This window comes from Chrysemys picta, chromosome 3, assembly GCF_011386835.1.
Source record: "Chrysemys picta bellii isolate R12L10 chromosome 3, ASM1138683v2, whole genome shotgun sequence".
NCBI classification, from domain to species: Eukaryota; Metazoa; Chordata; order Testudines; family Emydidae; genus Chrysemys; species Chrysemys picta.
The window spans coordinates 135,622,733-135,643,554 of record NC_088793.1 but is presented as its reverse complement, the minus strand read 5'-3'; the positions used below and the strand labels follow the sequence as shown (position 1 = coordinate 135,643,554).

The 20,822-nt window shown below is 42.0% G+C and overlaps 2 protein-coding genes across 23 annotated transcripts in view; one reads left to right on the top strand and one right to left on the bottom strand.

Annotated features, from left to right (window-relative positions):
• Nucleotides 1-684: 684 nt before the first annotated feature.
• RYR2 (ryanodine receptor 2) overlaps nt 685-20,822 on the bottom strand; it is a 722,683-nt gene continuing 702,545 nt past the window's right edge. For 21 of the 22 annotated variants that reach the window (XM_065589065.1, XM_065589068.1, XM_065589077.1 and 18 more), the window contains 4 exons: nt 12,416-12,480; nt 10,642-10,742; nt 9,164-9,215; nt 685-5,128 (listed from right to left, as the gene is read on the bottom strand). In XM_065589065.1, the coding sequence (XP_065445137.1) occupies nt 5,033-5,128; nt 9,164-9,215; nt 10,642-10,742; nt 12,416-12,480 (314 nt within the window). In that variant the 3' untranslated portion in view covers nt 685-5,032. The remainder of the gene's footprint in view (nt 5,129-9,163; nt 9,216-10,641; nt 10,743-12,415; nt 12,481-20,822) is intronic. The other variant, XR_010599784.1, reaches the window with a different exon arrangement.
• LOC135982427 (uncharacterized) lies at nt 18,624-20,764 on the top strand. The gene is made up of 2 exons (XM_065589088.1): nt 18,624-19,200; nt 20,195-20,764. Exons 1-2 carry the CDS (start codon nt 18,624-18,626, stop codon nt 20,668-20,670), a joined length of 1,053 nt encoding a protein of 350 aa, XP_065445160.1. The 3' UTR covers nt 20,671-20,764.

Below are 20,822 nucleotides of genomic sequence, written 5' to 3'. Positions count from 1 at the left end.
TTTTTCAGTAGTTTATGTTTAACACAATACAGTACTGTATTTGCTTTCTTTTTTTCCTGTCTCTGCTGCTGCCTTATTGTGTAGTTCCGGTTCCAAATGAGGTGTGCGGTTGATTGGTCAGTTTGTAACTCTGGTGTTTGTAACTCTGAGGTTCTACTGTATTATATGCAGTAATTTACCTTATACAAATTTGCTTTGGAAGGTAGAAAAGAAGAGGTTACTCACCTTGTGCAGTAATTGCAGTTCTTAGAGATGTATCCTTAAGTGTGCTCCACTTCAGGTGAACATGCGCCTCTTGAGGTGTATGCACACCTGTAGTAGAGCACCCATAGGGACAGTACTTGAAGAAGGTGTCACGTCAGCAGACAGTTAAAAGAGAAGGATTTACACCAGGGATTAGTTAGGTCCAATTTGGTTTTGTTTCTTTTTTTACTGTCAGGAAATTTAAAGGCTGATATGTCAAGTGTATTTTGGCCCAGATCTTCCCATCCAATACCTGATAATATAGTCCCAAGACCATGTTGTTGTAGATCCACCCATGGTTGCACTGGTGTGCAGGAAGCTAAGCTCCACACTGTGCAGACTCCTGGCCTCCATTTGCACAACAGATACATGAAATTTGGCTGCCGGAGAACTTCAGCATTGATAGAGAATGTTCCTTTGTCCACTTATGCCAGTCATGGGTTTGGTTTTTTTTTTTTTTTTTTTTTTTGCCTGAAACAAGATTCCACACAAAACCCCCCCATAAAGACAACCAGAAAGAATAGATAAATTGCATAGATAGGAGGACCAGATGTTCCGTTTTTAAAGGGACAGTCCTGTTTTTTGGAACTTTTTCTTATATATGCACCTATTACCCCCCCATCCCCTGTCCCGTTTTTTTCCACAGGTGCTATTTGGTAACCCTCACAGATACCATTAAAATATCACATGGACTACATAGAAAGATGCTAATTCAAGAAAGACATAGGGAGGAGACAGAAAACTAAATATGAGCTTTTAGTGCAAAGCTATTGTGAAAACCCAGTATTATTCTTGGATGTATTTGTAAATGATTACATGTAACGTAAGAAGTACTAGTAATACTCTATTAGCCTGGTGTGGCTCCACGTGAAATATTGTATGCAGCCTTGCCCCCAACTTTTTAGGAAGACTAAGGAAAATACAGAGGGAATCAAAAACCAAAAAAGGATAAGATACTAGGAGACTATGAGGAGAGACTGAAGGAGCTACATTTATGAAAATTAAAGTTAGACATAGAACAGTCAGCAAACAAATCTACCCCTGCTTTCTGAAATGCCAGCTACTGTTTCTTAATTGAGGTTGTACCAGATATTAAACTGATACTACATTTGGTTAGTTAAGAAAGAAGGAAATTCTTATTTTAGATATATTATAGGCTAGAAAACAAAGGACTGGAAAATTATCACAGCCAAGAAATATTTCAAGGTAATAGTGTAAATGAAGGGAATTAGCCACAGTCTCAGAGGACCATAGCAGTTTGTACCATTGGCCTGGAGCTGCAAATTAAAAAATTATGAAAGGCAAAGAAAATGTTACATTAGTAAGAGTAACTTGATGGTGGGGGTTCGCAATGCACCATACCTGCAGCTCTTCAAAAATGGCTTAGACAAGACATGAGAGGCAAAGATATAGGGGCAATCTTGTAAAATACAGAGGGTGAGAGCATCAGCCTTAAAGGACTAAGTGGCCTTGTTCTTTCTGTGATTCTCTCATGTCAAAATCACTAATAAAATGACAGATGGATGTTCGTGATTGATAAAAGGAGACTATTAGTGCTTGTGAAAGGAGCTACACTGATGATAAGTACAACGTAGACAGGGGCCTCCTAACGTTCCTGAATCCTGACCGCAAAAGACTGGTCTGTATAGACAAATGGCTATTTCAATCTCTACCCTCATTTACTTCCTATTTCATGTGTATTTTTTACTTCTCCATCATCATTCATTCTTTGACTTATTTGCTAAAACTAACCAGAATACATGACCACATATACAATGTTGGTAGCTTCCTTGTACCCAGCATGCATCAAAAACCAGCAGCAAATCCCCTCCAACATCTCATAAAGAGCGTGTCTTGAAATATTTTGTATAACTTGTTCATACCTTAACTACAAGGTAATGGCTGAAATATTTAAAAATGCAAATATTAATGTATGCACTTGTAAATGTAATTGGACCTTAAAATATCTAATGGTACATTAGGTAAGTACTGTAATTGAATTCGTAGACATAATACAATCATGCTTTTTCAACTGGTGCATTGTCACATAGCCTTGTACTTCAGCCTGGAAGTAGCTTTCTCCCATGGCACACTTCTGACTTCATTTTAAAGTTTAATTCTTTCCAGACAGTTGCAAAAGAATTAATTCTCTGCAGAATTTGGCAGCAGTCAGGTGAATAAGCTATTATTTATGCTGCATTCCATTTTACAACATCCCATTTCAGAAGCTTGCCAACAAAAATCTTAGGAAATCAGTTTGATCAGTGATAGTTAAAAGCTATAACATTTAAAGATTTCCCTTCCTTTTTGCATGAATCCAAAATGCAGTATTTGAATAGCTTTCCTTCCTTTTCAGTATTTGACAGATTTGCTTGAAGGATCATACTTGAAAAAACTGAATGTCACCATTAGAATCAGAATGAGTTACTGAAAATACACAGTTTAATAAGAAAAACATAATACTCTCATGACATGTGTTTTTATTCTCAACTTTTTGGAGTTTTCTTCTGAATCTTATGTTTTGAATACCACATCCAGGTCACTATAGTGAACTGTGGGCTAGTATCTCAGTGGAGGGAGCAGGGGATGCAGGGCAGAAGAAATTCACACCCATGGTCCACAGCCACTCCATGAAGCATACCTCTACCCACTTCCAACAATGCCAGACAAATCTTGCTGACATCAGTGAACCCATTATCAGCTGGGAGGAGGCATATGTCCCTGTGAATGGCGGGTGGGCAGATTTATTCAGTAGCTGCAGATGTATATAATGAAATGGTAAGCATCTGTTCCACCACCAAAGATGGGCCCATTGTTTATTAACGTGGTTTCACACATATTGGGTGCTACAGAGTCTTGGGCTCAAACAGTAGAGAATGATGTGGAAGGTCTGATGTGGAAAGTCAAGATTAAGGAGACATCCCTCTTCTATTCATATATCTATCTGCAAAGTCCATATTCTTCCTTCTGAATTTAGTTATTGAAACAAGTACTTCATTGAGCTTTAAAACTAAGTCAATATCATCAGCCTGGTGCTCAGGAGCAAAATCTATAACAAACCACTGTATGTGCTTTTGTGAGAGGGAAAACCTCTTCTGCTAACATCTCAGGGGGGTAGTGAATAAGAAAACAAATCAATTCCTGGCAGCTGTTTCCTATTTTTATAATCATAATTATAAACCAAAATTCTGGGTTCAAAGAGCCCTGGAATGTTAGGGTATTTGAAATCTCAACCCTGCTCTGGACCCAAATTTCAGAATGGCCCCTGTATTTCTGTTCAGCTGAACTGACAGCCTACATCTGAACAGCCCTAGAGGTTGGGAGGGATTTAAATATGATTTTTGTGGCTTTTAAACACCATATTCATAACAATTACTTCCCACTTCTCTTAGCTACAACTGAGTGCTAGTGAAGCTACTGATTTGCCTTTATGACCAGATGAAGTTGTGGACTATGAGTGAAAAAGATGCAAAGTGGGATCACCACAGAGCACAGGAGGATAATAATTTCAACAAAAAGACAGCAGAGAGTGATCCTGATTGTTAAATCAGGTATAACTAGCAAACTCAGTAAGAAAAGGCTCAAATGTTAGCAAAACCACCTTGCTTCCATTCTGAATTTCTCTTTTTATTTGTAAAGACTGCCATTACAATTGAAAAGGACTCAAAATGGAGTGATGTACACATCATTGGTGCTTCATGATGGACCTGATGGAATCCCTGAATGGATATTGCTTCAGCTTTGATTTTAAAAAATGGTCTAACAAGAAAATCTTTAACTCCACTATTGATCACAGGTGGCAAAAATGAAAGAAAGAGAAAAAGAAATTAAACCAAAACTACCGTTAAGTTCATAACATATACATTGTTGGCTGATGACACTGATTCCAAATGTACAATAAAGCCCACAACACTTTATTACTATGAGTATGATTATTGTGATTGTTTTTCTCATGTTGATCAACTTGCTTTTGAAGGTTGTTGTTTTTTGTTTCTTGGTTTTAAACTTGCATAATAAACATGCAATGAAATATTTCTTTTTAAAGTGTTTTTCAATCTGTTTTCATACAAAGATTTCATAAAGTTGCAGTGTTGCATCAGAGCATTACCAAAATAAGAGCAAGAGCAAAAGAGGAAGGTAAATGTGAACTTAGCTTGACGAGAATAACCTACTCTTGTCCTGAGACACGCCAGTCTTATTAAAAAGATGTGCACAGTCAAACCCCTCCCCCCGCAACCTCACCAAAACACAAAATAAATATTAACTTGGAAGAAAGGGACGGCACAAAGAAAAGATAATATGTCATCATGCACTCATCTTCTGCATAGCTCAACCCACATATAGTAAGGCACTATTTCCCCACAACTTAGTGTCCAAAACAATCCTTTACAGTGCTCTGTGAACTATATAGTTTCTTCCAGGATGATGAAATAAATAGATTGAATGAATGTCACTACCACATTACCCCACGTGTGTTCTCAGAATCAAGGGATTCATCTGGCAGTCTCATAAAATAATTGCCTCTTCGTGTGTGTGCATGTTATGTATGGGGATTTATGTGTGGGTGTGTGGTTTTTTTCCCCCCCCATGAGTTGCTGTTTTAAGTTTTCATTGTTCTTTACTCCATTGTTCTCAAAGCAAATAAACAGGGAAAAAACCCAGCACAGTCAGGTAATCAGAAACATAGCTTTGGTGCTCCAAAAAGCACACAGCTTTGGAGAGTCGAGAAATCAGTTCTTCCCTAAAGAGTTGGGAGATGGATAGATATATTTTCAGTGGCGATTCGTATTTAGTTGAGCTGGTCTTCATACTGTTTTCGGAAGCAGTCACCAGCAGGGAAAAACTCCCAGCACCGTTCTTGATACATTTTCCATACATAGGATTCCTGCAAGACACAGGAGATTTAAATAATTAATCTGATTCAGTGAGAGTACATTAGTCATCCCTCATCTTTCAAAAAAGACTACATTCTGTTCTAAATTTTCTGATTCAATTCAAAATTGATCTGCTGTGTATGAACCTATATGTGATGGAACACACTAACAACTTAGTTCATTTTAGTCTAGGCTTTTGGGTTTCTATCTCCTGGATGAAAGTATTATAGAAACACACACATGTTAGGCTAGGGAGTAGTTTAAAGAGACTCTTGAAGAGCTCAGGAATTTTGACCTTCTTTCTGATGAAATAAAAAATGGAGACAAAGGGTACTTCTACACTACCCACCAGATTGGCGGATAGTGATCGATCTATTGGGGATCAATTTATTGCGTTTAGTGTAGACGGCATAAATCAATCCCTGATCGCTCTGCCGTTGACTTCTGTACTCCATTGCGGCGAGAGGCGGAAGCGGAGTTGACGGGGGAGCAGCGGCAGTCGACCCTGCACTGTGAGGACGCGAGGTAAGTTGACCTAAGATACGTCGACTTCAGCTACACTATTCTTGTAGCTGATGTTGCGTATCTTAGGTCAATTCCTCCCCCCCCCCAATGTAGACCTGGCCAAAACAATTAGTTTTGCTCTTTTATGTCCAGGAGCAACTTGAAGCTCAAGTACAGTTGCCCACAATACCAAACTGTAGCTAAAGATTAGTGTTTTAATGATCCTTAAAGGAACCTCCGCTGAATTTCTACATCAGCATTTCAAACATGCCCGTGTACAATATATAAAATAATACAATGGCTTTAATGATATCAATTTCTGGTAGAATCCATAAATGGGAAGTTTCCCCTAACTATAGGTTTTATCCCCACCTGTTTTAACAGATAGTTTACTAGTCTTGTCCTGATGTATAGCGCTTATACCAAATATATCCCTACATTCATTGAATCTGGTGTATTGCACATTTTAAAGGTGACTCTTCAGCTTTTGAATAATACAGTAAAAACAAAACGAGACAGCATTTTATTGTAGCAAATACCAGTGATTCAGTTGATTAGATAGCTCAGAGGGCTCTCTCATTCCCCACATCTAAATAAAAGCATTGAATAACTAACCAGACTGGCGTGATTATTGGTAGTCACTGTCTGGACTCAGTGTATGCAGTGGGTCAACACACACAATAAGTAAGGTCAAACAATGGAGCAAACATAAATGCAGCAGTATTTTTCCATAACAAATATTATCAATTTACAAAACAGAGGTAAACATTTTAGTCTAGTTTAACATGTCATTGTCAAAGGACAAAATAGATATTCAGAAACAGTAAAACAAGTTTATAAAATGTGCACCCAGTCAAGACTGACAGGCCGTATATAGACAGAACATGATTACAGTAGTTTAGTATATTTGTCAGATTTCAGAGAGAACAGTTTAAACAAACAGCAAAAATGTGCTGTATCCCTGTGGTGTACTGTAAGCAATCTCTGTGTGTGTAGGACCTGCAACTACCCATCACTTTACCGATCACTCTTACACAGCTCTCAGTGGGAAGTCCAGCTGTCTGGGCACGTTTGGCACACTTTTTTTCTGTTGACAATTGTAGCTAAAAGGCTTGAGGAAGTGTCAAAAGGTTTGGAAGAACATTTCAAAGAACAGTGAAGGCAAGAAAAAAAAAATCTTGGTAAAATAAATCTTTGGGGCATCATTTCCCAAAGAGTTTACCTTTTATCTGCACCCAAAAAAGCATGTAGCCACCTACATCTGGACTCAAAATGTGAATGTTTGTAAAGAAAGCAGATCTTTACATTCCAGTTTATACAATTCATGCACATAGATGCTCATTCAAAAAAGGAAGCCACTGGAAGATATGGCCTGTGAAGACTAACAAGCACCCTTGCCAAAAATATGGTTTAGTTCTGGTTGCCCTTGTGAAGGTGTGAAAGGAATGAGGGCAAGGAAAGTCTCTTCTCATCAAGTGCACCTGTGCAAGATGCAACCCATATCACGTTTGTGGGTTTTGAATGCAAGGAAGCATTAGTGCCAACAGTGTTTCACGTAACAGGGGTGTTGTGAGGAATAATACATGAATGATTGCTACAGTGAGGTGAGCCTTATAAGTATGTAGTGTGACAGACCCAGACCAGTGGGGTACAGGAGTCTGGTAGAGGGCAAATATACTGGTCACTGGATGAGTAGTTTTCTGTTCCCTGAGTGACCAGAGCAGGGGCTGCACTAGAGTAATCAGGAACCTGCTAGAACCAGTTAAGGCAGGCAGGCTAATTAGGACACCTGGAGCCAATTAAGAAGTTGCTAGAATCAATTAAGACAGGCTAATCAGGGCACCTGGGTTTTAAAAAAGGCGCTCATGTCAGTTTGTGGTGTGAGTGTGAGGAGCTGGGAGCAAGAGGTGCAAGGAGCTGAGAGTGAGAGGGTGTGCTGCTGGAGGACTGAGGAGCACAAGTGTTATCAGATACCAGGAGGAAGGTCCTGTGGTGAGAATAAGGAAGGTGTTTGGAGGAGGCCATGGGGAAGTAGCCCAGGGAGTTGTAGCTGTCATGCAGCTGTTACAGGAGGCACTATAGACAGCTGCAGTCCACAGGGCCCTGGGCTGGAGTAGAGGGCGGGCCCGGGTTCCCCTCAAACCTCCCAATTGACCTGGACTGTGGGTTCTTCCAGAGGGGAAGGCCTTTGGGCTGTTCCCCAACCCACATGGTGAATCTTTGAGGCAAGAAAATCCGCCAATAAGCTCAGGACCCACCAAGATAGAGGAGGAACTTTGTCACAGTAGCTAGATAGAAAGACAACCCAAAGACGGCATAGGCAGGGCTCCAACTTTCAGCAATGCAGCTGTCAGCACTGTGGGAGAATCTATGATATACTTCCCAAAAAGAGAAGTAGGAGGAGGCTCTGAGTACACTCGCCTCAGAGGGCATTCTCTCTGGCCTCTGGCTACATCCCTCTGGTATGGCGTATCTGCTCACCATCCATGGCTGTGCCATCTAAAGCCCCTGCAGAGCCCACTGAAATTAACAAAAAATAAATGAGAGTCTGCAGTTCTTATCTTTGCAAGAGTGATTTGGGGGTGGTGTACAGCAGTGTACAGTGTCTCTAGGCTGCTCCTTGTGCTGGATTGTTCCTTGGGTGAGCCAGCCCTATTCTGCATGCTGGTGAAAGGGAGGGAAGGGAATGGATCCATAGTCCTGCCTCCTTGCTCTCCAGGGAGGGGAGAGAAAAAGTGAGCATAGGGACTAATAGGCTGAGCTGAGCAAGTGGTTAGAATTTCATTTGGATAAAATGTTATGAAATTTAAGAAGCTTTAGTTTTATCTGTTCTCCTCTTAAATGAATGTCACCTGCCTGAATTTCATGTGTATCTGTGCTGTATGTCATTAATGGACACACTGTTACTCATTGTACATGAGCAAATTCTCTTCCCCTTGCCAAATTTGTGAATGCTTATTCCAATCTGAAAGTTAGAATCCAGTTTGATATCCTCGTTAAGAGGTGCAAGTCTCACTATAATTGTCCTTATGTCTAATAAGCCTGCCTCTTATGGAAATCAGCTTTCAATATTGCTTATACAGTACCATGGGAGAAAATGGTATTTTACAGAGATAGATGGCACTGTCCTGGCTTTGAAATGAATACAATATAAATTACAAGTAACCACGTAAGTAATAACAATAACAAAGGAAGCGAGGGAGATAGCCAATAGGAAAAAGTCAAGTGACTTGTTATTTTAATGGGATGTACGTATTTTGTTAGTTGCAATTTTCCTTTCATGCTTATTTTGGGGAGACAAATTTTAAGAGTACAAAATCAGGTACCAGAACAGATGCAAAGGTGCTGAAGAGGAGGTTAACAATGAAACTCTGGCCAAAATAAGTGAGTTTTAAGGAATGTTTTGAATGCGGTCACTTGTTCCACAGGGAGAGCTTCATACGATTGGTTAGAATTCTTATCTAGTTGTGCCATACTGAACATTCCTGACTTTTATCACTAACAGTTTTTAAATAGTACTGGTATAAACAGTGCTCACTTACCTGTCCTGTATGCTCTGTTTCATCTTTGTTAATGAGATACATCAGAAAAAATCTACAGACAAAGACATTTTCATCAGAAACAAGCACATGGAAATATCAGAAAACCAAGGAGAAATACAGACAGATGGATGTTTGCCATTATGTTTTATAGAATAAGAATAATTCTGTTAATGGATATACAATATATGCATGACATTTAGAATTTTAGATATATATTAAACCACACACAATCTCAACACTTCTGAGGTTCACCCATCATTCATTTTTACTAGCTGACTACAATTAATAATGGATGACCCTCAAAAGAGTAAGAGATTCGAGTTTTGTTTACTATAACCATGCAGCAGTTATGATACTTAGATGAAGCTTTCCCAACCCTTCTAATAGGAAAATTATAACTGAAATTTTCTTGTCTCAGACTAGTGAATTAGGGCTTTATTGTACACACTTACATTGGTGAATAGTCAAGGAGACTGTTTCCATGAATACACATTATTCAAGATGATTAAGGCTTTCAGAATCAGTTTATTAAACAGTTTATTAAAGAGGGTGTTTTATTAGATCTTGTGGTTCAAACTAGTCAATACAGATGAAAAAACTTTGACAGCAGAATATAACCCTGTGGTTTTATTAATACTCTAGGCTTGATGCTTTGGCATATTTACACACATGCTGATGATTTCATAATCTAGCTCATTTTTATACTAAATCCATTCTAGACATGACATCTCTCTCTATAAAATATAAACGTAAAGCATGACCATTAATTTTGAGTGCCCAATTTGAGGTACCTAGGACCAGATTTTTCAGAATACTTAGCATTAGATAGCACTTTATATATTCAAATGCAGCTTCCATTGACTTTAGTTGCAGCTGTGAGAACCAAGCACTTCCGTCTCAAGTTGGGCACCCAGATAATCAAGAATACACAATTAGTAGCCACTTGTGAAAAAAATGGTTTAAATGGCTTGATTAGCACCACACAGGAACTCTATAGCATAGACAGTGATAGGATCCAATTCTCCAGGGCAGCATTCAACTGCCTTAACTGTGCGGCTGTCCTTTTTATGCTATCTGTTCCCTACTTCATTTGCTATACACCTTCCAATTTCTGCTGCAAATAACAGTTTCTTTCACTACACAGCACTAATTCATTCCCAGAACAGGGCTCATTCTGTGCACTGAATGAGACAGGGCCCATGGAATAAATACTATGCAATCATGTAATTAAAGTCTGCATCATAATACATATGCATAGTGGGGCTGAATTAAGGTTACACAGGCAACCTTTAACCTGGCATTACCTATCACAATGAGAAAAATGGAAAGGAATCTTTCTCTATACCTCTCTTGTTCACTCATACAGCATATAAAATCTATACAGTGGTCCTTCTCCCTTATTTTGTGGGACTGATTAGTTACTTGCAAGGGCTGATGGAAGTCATGAGTTATTGATGTTTGTGTGGTTCTGTACTTACAGATAATTGGCCAAGTTGTGCTCCTGCAGGGTATGTGTTTCAAAGCCATGGGGCACTGTGTCAAAGTAGTCATTGCCTATCCCACAGATAAAGCATTTGGTCTAAAAAAATCCAGAAAATATATACATTGTTGAAATGCTCTATAACAGTGCTAGCTTCTTTGGAAAAAAAACCCAATAAGCACACAACAATTTATTTAGAAATTCTTAAACATGAAATATACTATGTGCTTAATAAAGGTTTTTGCTTTAAGGACTCAGCCTAAGCCTCAGCCAAGCACATGAACAGAAATTTAATTGCTGTCACAATCACTTCTTGCTGTTTGGTAAAAAAATCTTTGGCATCAATAACTGAATAGGAATAGATCAGGAGAAAAGAGGGCATGAATTAATCAGGGCTGAAAAGCAATTTTTCCTTTTTGTTCTCGCCAGGCTACTTAAATGAATATAAGAGTCACTGTAGTCCATAGCAATCTTTACCTCAAAGGTAGTTATGTTTACGCATTTGAAACTGAATACGCTCTCAGTTGAGATTACAGAACACAGCAGGTACCTGATACTCTTCTGAATTCTGACAGTCAGATTTAAACAAGAAAATGGGAACTCTGCAGGAACAGACTACTTTCACTTAGGATATCCAAAGAAAATACACAAGTGAGATTAACCATAACAGGGGACTGGACAAGATGACCTCTTCCAGTCCTATGATTCTATGATTTGTAACCTGGTTTCATTAATGCTGAATATTGGGAACCTCCAAGCTAAACTAAAAAAGCCTTCACCAACCACTGAGGTCAGTTTTGTTCTATTCAGCCACAGCTGACAAAGTTAAAATAAAATAAAATCCTTAGCATTAACATAAAAAGACACATAAAAATAAATTGGTAGGTGTTTTGGCTTAGTTTTGTTAGTTTATCACCTATAAGGAGCCAGATGTACCAAAGAACCAACTGAGATTGCAGGTAGTGGACAAATAGGTCTAAAATGTGTCAAGAGCAGAATATCAGTTTTGATGAACTGTGTCCTGTGTGATTCTAACTGGTAGTGCTGAAGTGCAGTCAAAGATCTCTCTCTCCACTGTACCCCTTTCACAGGCAAAAGTGGGCAACAGTGAATGCTATTCTGTAACCTGGCTGTTAGCAGAGCACTTTGATTAAAAGGAATTGTATTAAGACTGTTCTACAGAATGCTACAGAATTGTTTCTGTAGGCTTTTATGTGATATAGTAATATATTTGCTCTAAGAAGATATTTAAAAAGTCATTCAGTTAAAAAAAAGTCAGTCATGGAAAGTCATCTCAGTAGACCAGACTCTCAGTTTTATTTGTCAAGTATCAGAGGAGTAGCCGTGTTAGTCTGGATCCGTAAAAAGCAACAGAGAGTCCTGTGGCACCTTTAAGACTAACAGATGTATTGGAGCATAAGCTTTCGTGGGTGAATGCTCACTTTGTCGCATCCGACGAAGTGGGCATTCACCCACGAAAGCTTATGCTCCAATACATCTGTTAGTCTTAAAGGTGCCACAGGACTCTCTGTTGCAGTTTTATTTGTGTGACTTCAATATGGTTTCACTGAGGGGTAACTGAGGACAGAATCTTGCCCAGTATGCTGTTTGATACTGAACCCTTTGTTGTACTGCTAACTGCATACTTTCCTGTCAGTTTAAAATTACTCTCTGATGAATCATCGCATTTGGATAATGAATGGACATTCTGGCAACCAGCACTTTACTTAAATATGCTAGGGTGAAGCAACTAGGAGCTTATCATTTCTTACCTCCATGTCTTCTTTAACTTGTTCTTGTTGGTCTCTTAATTCTCCAAAAGCATCAATAATTAAACCTGGTGTTTAAATAAAAATGATACTTAACATTCAAGAGTACAATATGGCAAAATGTGCATACCCATGGAAACCAAGGTTGCGCTCTGACGGAGTAAGATCAAATGAGAAGTTGTCTCCAGAAGTAGTAGAAACCTTCATATATTTTGAAAATCACTCTTGTGTCTAAATATGTGAAACAAAGCTGACTACACAAAAAGAAAACAAGTCCCTCCAACTAGACTGGCAGAGATTTTGTAACATACTTTTTAATTGGGTGTTTTGGGACAAGTGGATTTCTGTTTTATATGTACAGCCCTAGCCTTTTCTTTTATATAGTAGGTAAAAGGTAGACACACATTTGTAGGGTAATGGAATCTTTATTTAAAAAAAAAACCCCAACCCAATAAAAGGATACTACTATATACTTAGCAGAGTTCATAGCTTTATTATATGAATACCATGGAGATGGCCAGGGGCTATGTGCATCCTGCAGCTCCTGCGCTCACTATGCTTGTCACTTAGTAATGGAATTCCATTAACAGAGCTCCGAAGAAGTAATGGGCCATTTCTTAGAGAAACAGAAAAGGAAAAAACATTCTAGGGTCAGAGACCTATATTATAAATACAAAGGGCCTGATTCTTCCCTCACTTGCACTGGTATAAATAAGACCAATGCCACTGAAGTTAATGGAGTTTACTGCTGTACAAATTGTGAAAGTGAGATGAGAATTAGGCTCAAGTTTTACAGTTAAGACCTGTCAACTTATATTCAGTTACTCACAACCAGGGAAACCAAACTGGAAAAGCAAACAGCATGAGATACACTGCTTGAGGCTATCAAAACCTGGAATTCTGTTTTTTACAAATGCCTTTTTAAAAACAAAAGTTTGCTTGAATCTTTGAGACAACACATCAGAATTGTAAACAATTTGCCACATAGCTGAGAACTCTTATCTAAGCACACCTATAAGAAGCTGGGAGGTATCCTCTCAGAGCAAAATTCATCATCTAACTACATGTTAGCTGGTACAAGGCAATCAAAGATCATTATTTATAAAAGCAATGAAACCATCAAACTCTTGACATGTGTTACTCCAAAAGGATGTATATATTGATTTGAATTTTTACAAACTATAACTGTAATAAAAGAGCATCCTCTTCAATGCTGTGGGCATCCTTGACAATTTTGCACCACCACACCTTCTCTGCTACTTTTAGCCTGAAGCAGCTAGGTTAAAATGAGCATGGGTATGCCTACACAAGCTGCAATCACACCTTGATTACATAGACACATTGTAAACAAACCAAAGCCCTTTAATTCTCCTAGAACAATTAATACCCCAGGATCAGCATAAATACAATAAAAAATAAATGACTTCCCACAGTCTCCAGAGTACCAAAGCATCACAACCAACTCCCCATCTCCTTACAGCAAAAAAAGAAAAGTGGGTCTTGCAGAGTGCTCTGAAGGCTGACAAATTCAGGTTGTTATGGACTTGAGGGAAAGCAAGTTCCAAAGATCCAGGGCCCTGTCAGCCACCTCCTCTCTGGTAACGATTGAGCTTATGCTCAGGCATCTCCACTGACTACCTAGGGATAGTTTGCCACTGGGAGAAAGGAAGTCTATGAGGTAGGTAGGTCCCAGGCCACTTCGGGCTTATAGGTCAAAACCAACCATCTTAAAATCCAGTAACCAACAGTCAGCCAGTGCAGATCACAGGATACAGGTTTACAGACTGGGTCTCAATCTACACCGCATTCTCTCTCAAATAATGAATAAGGCAATGACATCTCCAGCTGGGACAGTTTAAATGGAGTTATAAAGCTACATGTCATCAGCACACTGAAGACATTGCAACCTATGCCTCCTCACTAACCTTTCCAAAGGCCTCATGTAAACGATGAACAAAAGAGCTGACAAGATGGAAACATGTGGAATTTCCCACTGGAGAATGTCCTCAGGCAAAGAAGCAATTGTCCAACATGTATGAGCAAAGCAACCTGACACAGTGACAGATGGCACTATATTATGTAGCCTTAATTGCAACATCCCACCTCTCAGAACCCAACTATTTTGGTTGCATGGCAAATCCTTCAATTAATGCTCTCAGTATGTTCATTCTAACAGGCACACATGTTCATCTCTTTCCATCTGCTATTGCTTTTTAAAAAAGTAAGTTTAGCCTTCACAAGAGACAATGGTGAAAGAACAGTTAACTACCCATAACTTTTCTTCGAGATGTGATGCAGACATGTACTCTACTTAGGTGTGTGCACACCCAGTGCACCAGAGCCAGAGAACTTTGCTTAGCAGTACCCATAGGGGCGGCGCTCATGACTTGTCCCCTAAGCCCTTCATCTGGCCATATGAGGTGGCCTGACCCTCTCAGTTCCTTCACACCAAACGTCAGAAGTACAGACTCCAATGCAGAGGGGACAGAAGGTGGATCGTGGAATACATGTCTGTGCCACATCTTGAAAAATAACAATTAAAAGTAGGTAGCCTTTTCTTCTTCAAGCAGATGCAGCTGTGTAATTCCAGTTAGGTAATTTACAAACAGTACTTGTAGGAGGTGGGGCTCTGAGTCTCTTTAAACAAGGACTGCAGGATTGCCTTCCCAAAGTTTGCATCTGATTTGGATGCAGCAGTAATGGCACAGTGGCTTTTAAAAGTACGTACAGAAGACCAGGTGGCAGCTCTGCAAATGTCCAATATAGAAAGGTCATTGATATTGCCTGGGCTCTTGTGGAATGAGGAGACATAAGGAGGCCTAGTCTGGGTTACTTTGTATGCTGTCAGGATACAGGAATGTACCCACCTGGAGATCATCTGTGAAGAGACTGCTTGACCCTTCATTCAGTCTGCATATGAAACAAAAGAGATGAGGAACAGAAATGTTTGGTCTTATCCAGATAAAAAGCTAAACATCGCCTGACATCCAGTGTTGAGATGTTGTTCCTCTGGGGTTGAATGTGGCTTAGGGAAGAACGCTGGTAAATATATAGCTCAATTCAACTGAAACTGGGAAACCACCTTGGATAAAAACTTAGGATGCAGCATCAGGGTTACTTTGTCTCTAGAAAACTGCATGTAAGGGTGCTCTACCATCAAGCCTGCAATTCACACAACCTCCTTGCAGACGTTATCGCTACAAGCAAGGCAGTTTTCTGACACAGAAGGGAGAAAGAAGAAGTTGCCAAAGGCTTGAAAGGAGGTCTCAGAAGGGTCACTCAGACAGTATTAAGGCCGAACAAAGGAATCACGCTTTAAACGGCGGATAGAGACAAGTGATTCCTTTAAAAAATCTCACTGCCATGGGGTTTGAAAACATTGATGTCCCACGGATTTGTGGATAAAACGCTGAAATCGCTGCCAGGTGGACTCTCAATTAACTCAATGCAAGACCTAGAAGACTGAAGATGTAGCAGGTACTCCAACGTTTCCTGGATACAATCCAGCTTCAGTTGAACTCCATGGGCTAATGATCATATCAAGAACCGCTTCCAATTGGCTAAATAGGTCACTCTGGTGGAGGGCTTCTTACTAGTTAGCAAGACTTGCCTGACTGCCTCTGAATATAGTTCTTCCTCCTCGTTAACCATGTAGCATCCACTCTGTGAGATGGAGGGAGGTGAGCATTGGGTGCAAAACCTGACTGTGTGGCAGAGTCCGGAGGTGGGGAGGAAGGGATATGGGAGGCTAAACTGATGATGTGCGGAGAACAGAGGAACAATACTATCTCAGCCACAGTACAGCAATGATAAAGAGCTTGGCATGATCCAATTTCATCTTGAGAATGACCTGCAGGATGATCAGGATTGGATGCATTGGTGAGAAAAGTCTTGGTCAGCGGGGACCAAGCGAAGGGAATGCCCTGGCACACATTGCCCTGAACCACCCTTTATCATAAGGCATCTGCCAATCCTGGATTAAGTCAGACTAGTCTGTCCAAGTGATGATGATTCAGATGATAGACCAACTTCAGCCACATTTGAAGAGAATGAAAGTGCATTCTGGCAAATTGGACTACCTGTGTGTATGCAGCCAGATGACCTAATAACCTTAGGCATACATGGGCTGAGGTTGAGGGTTGAGACTGCAGTTTCAGACATAGGTGGCAAATAGTGTGGCATCAGTCAGTCAGCAGAAATGCTCTTGAACTTGTAGAGTCTACCAGGGTCCCAATGAACTCAATTCTTTGAGTTGGAACCAATGTTGACTACCCATTGTTTAAGATGAAACATAGACGATCAAGAAAATGTAGCATGAAGCGAACATGAGAGAGGATTTCTTCTATGGACCTGCTCTCAGGAACTAATAGTTCAGATATGGGAAGTTATGAATGCCCTCTTCCTGAGATATGCTGTCACTACAATCATGGATTTAGTAAAAATCCAGGGAGCGGAGGACAGACCCAAACGGAGTGTGATGAACTGACAGTGCCAGTTTGCCATGACAAACTGGAGAAACCTCCTGTGGCTCAGAAGAATTGCTACATGGAAATAAGCATTCTAAAGGTCTAGGGCAGCAAACCAGGCATTATGATTTAAGGCAGGGAAGATGTTTGCTAGAGTAACCATACAAAATCTCACATATCTGATGTATTTGTTGAGATCATAGAGGTCAAGGATAGGTCTCAACCCTCCTTTGGGCTTGGGGATCAGGAAACACCAGGAGTAGAATCCCTGTCCCCGATGCTGCAGGGGGATCTGCTCTACAGCTCCAAGCACCAGTAGAGACTGGACCTGCTTGAGGAGCAGTGTCTTCTGAGAGGTGTCCCTGAAGAAAGATGGATTGGGGTGGGGAGGAGGGATGGAGAGGAACTATATGGCATAATCCAATCTGATGGTGCTTAGGACCCAGATGTCTGTGGTATTCGAGTCCCAATATGGGGGCAGCATTGGGAATGAAGAGGAACTGAGGACTGGCACTGATGGTATCGAATGAGACACACTCCCATTTGGTACTTGGAGAGTTGCCAGTACTGAGGCTAAAGTAGTACGAAGCTCAATGAAGGCATCTGCCGCCAAGACAACGATGGTGCTGAAATACGCACCAGTGGCTAGGGGGTCTTCAGTGCCAGGCACGTGTTGGCCTCCATTAAACAATCCGAGGCCTGGGCAGCTCTGTGACACAGCCAGGAGGTGCCAAGAGCACAACAGAGGATAAGGCAGTAGAAGTGATGGCACCAGAGCGCTCATGAATCAGTGGAGAGTCTGGGACTGAGAGCAAAGGAGGTCTGATGCCACCCAGTATGCTGCCGGGATGGAAATAGCCACTGCTAGTATCAACATCATGGATACTGGACTCAACAGATGCCCCACGGCCAAAACCGGAGTTGATAGTACAGGCTCTCACTGATTTCAGTCTGATACCAGGGAGAAGTTGAATAGACTTGCTCCATTCTACGTGCCGGAGGGAGTATGGTACAGATCAGCACTCTTCTTAGGAAATGAGGAGGAGTCTCCCCAAGCCCTAGAATGATCCAAGTTCATTTTATCAGACTTCTTTCTCACTGTACCAGAGGAGAGTGAATGACCCCTCTTTCTCTTGAGGGAAATGCCACAGCCCGAACATGGAGTGGCATCACTTGTCAGATCCAAAAGTGACCACTTATCAGATGAATGGATGAAGGCCTCAGTGATGAAGCAGTCTTCACGATCTGCTCTACCAGGTGCCAATTCAGCTGCAAGTCTCTCGCCACGAGAGTCCTTTTTGTGAATGACTTGCAGATGGATCATAACTCTCTAATGTCTTCTTCACTGAGGCCTGGTCTACACTAGGCGTTTATGTCGAAGTTAGCGCCGTTAAATCGAATTAACCCTGCACCCGTCCACACTGCGATGCTATTTAGTTCGACATAGAGGTCTCTTTAATTCGACTTCTGTACTCCTCCCCGACGAGGAGAGTAGCGCTAAATTCGACATGGCCATGTCGAATTAGGCTAGGTGTGGATGGAAATCGACGCTAATAGCTCCGGGAGCTATCCCACAGTGCACCACTCTGTTGACGCTCTGGACAGCAGTGCGAGCTCGGATGCTCTGACCAGCCACACAGGAAAAGCCCCGGGAAAATTTGAATTTGAATTCCTTTTCCTGTCTGGCCAGTTTGAATCTCATTTCCTGTCTGGACATCGTGGCGAGCACAGCAGCACTGGCAACGATGCAGAGCTCTCCAGCAGTGATGGCCGTGCAGTCTGGGAATAGAAAGAGAGCCCCAGCATGGACTGATCGTGAAGTCTTGGATCTCATCGCTGTGTGGGGCGATGAGTCCGTGCTTTCCGAGCTGCGATCCAAAAGAAGGAATGCAAAGATCTACGAGAAGATCTCTAAAGACATGGCAGAGAGAGGATACAGCCGGGATGCAACGCAGTGCCGCGTGAAAATCAAGGAGCTGAGACAAGGCTACCAGAAGACCAAAGAGGCAAACGGACGCTCCGGATCCCATCCCCAGACATCCCGTTTCTACGAGGCACTGCATTCCATCCTCGGTGCTGCCGCCACCACTACCCCACCAGTGACCGTGGACTCTGAGGATGGGATACTGTCCACGGCCGGTTCCTCAGACATGTTAGGGGACGGGGAAGATGAGGAAGGAGATGAGGAGGGCGAGGCAGTTGGCAGCTCTCACAACGCTGATTTCCCCGACAGCCAGGATCTCTTCATCACCCTTACAGAGATCCCCTACGAAGCGTCCCCAGCCATTACCCCGGACACAGAATCTGGTGAAGGATCAGCCAGTAAGTGTTGTAAACATCTAAACATTTATTTTTAACAAAACAGGAATATTAACAATTAAAAGAATGGGTTGTTCATGATTAGTGTGCCCTAGGCGCTTAACGGTTTAGTAAGGGGCAGTGCAAGTTTTGAAAAGAAATCTAGCAATGTCCGGTTTTCAGTGATTGTCCTGCACAAGCCGCTCTACTGTGTATTCCCTGCTACTGCAGCTACAGTAAAATGCGGTCTATATGTGCGGGGATAGAGCAGTAATCCTCCTGGGACATCTCGATGAAGCTCTCCTGGAGGTAACTTGAAAGCCGTTGCATGAGGTTCTTGGGGAGAGCGGCCTTATTGGGTCCTCCGAAGTACGACACGTTGCCGCGCCACGAGATTATCAGGTACTCGGGGATCATTGCTCTGCACAGCAGGGCGGCATACGGCCCTGGTCTTTGGAGGCTTTCCCGGAGCATTCTCTCTTTGTCGCTCTCGGAGATCCTCATCAGGGTGATGTCGGCCATGGTGACCTGCTTTTAATTAGGTAGGGGAATGTTAGTGTTGGGACTGCTTTCCCGTTCCTTTACAGAACTGTCACCGCTGGTTTGCAGCCACGCGGTGGAGGCGGGAGAGGGGCAGCCGAAAGGGATCATTCCCGGGGACAGCCGCGAGGGGGTGGGACAGGGGCAGAGTTCCCGCTTGCCGGATTGCTGGCAGCAGGGACTGACATTGATTTAAATGTGAAATGAGGCCAGTGGTAATATAAAAGTTTTAAACTGCCACAAGTGTACGGCTTACCATGTCTGCCTGCAACAGAAATTCCGTTGTGCTGCCTCGCTTCTCAAATGTGCTGTTCAAGACCCCAGGCACAGAATGCGAAGGCCGAGAATTCGACCTTGTGCTGAGTGCGCATGTGAAAGGTGCTGTGCATGGTCTTGTTCACAGAGAAAGACTATGTTCTTTGTTCACAACTACATTTATCTTTCAGAGGAATTCACTCCCTTTTTCCCATTTCCACAGCCCCGTCTGCGACTGTCTCACAACCTAGCCTGGAATCACACTCCCAGAGGCTAGCGCGGATTAGGCGTAGGAAGAAGAGGACACGGGAGGACATGTTCTCTGAGCTTATGGCCTCTTCCCAAGCCCAGGCAGCACAGCAGACCCAGTGGCGGGAGAACTTGACCCGAATGCACCAAGCCAACATGGATCGGGAGGAGAGGTGGCGGCAGGAAGACCAGCAGGCGACTCAAACGCTGCTTGGACTACTGAGGGAGCAAACGGACACGCTCCGGCGCCTTGTGGATGTTCTGCAGGAACGGAGGCAGGAGGACAGAGCCCCGCTGCAGTCCATCTCTAACCGCCCTCCCCCGCCACCAAGTCCCATACCCACCTCACCCAAAGTGCAAAGAAGGAGAGGCGGCAGAGTCCCTGCTAACTCTCACTCCACCCCTGCAGAGAGCTCTAGTAGCAGAAGGCTCTCATTTCCCAAAATTTGAAAAGTTCTTTCCTTCCCGCCTGACACAAGCCCACGTCCAAGTTTCACCTCCCAATGCCATGTGTAGTTGATAATAAAAAATTCGTTTCTGTTAACTACTGTTTCAATCATGTTCTTTTGGAGGAGGAGGGGAAAGGGGGTTGGAAATTGGAC

What these genes read in the sequence shown, in the direction of transcription:
- LOC135982427 (XM_065589088.1), top strand. Translation starts at nt 18,624, where the DNA reads ATGCAGAGCTCTCCAGCAGTGATGGCCGTGCAGTCTGGGAATAGAAAG. An exon ending in ATCTGGTGAAGGATCAGCCA is followed by an intron (nt 19,201 to 20,194) that starts GTAAGTGTTGTA and finishes CCATTTCCACAG; the next exon opens with CCCCGTCTGCGACTGTCTCA.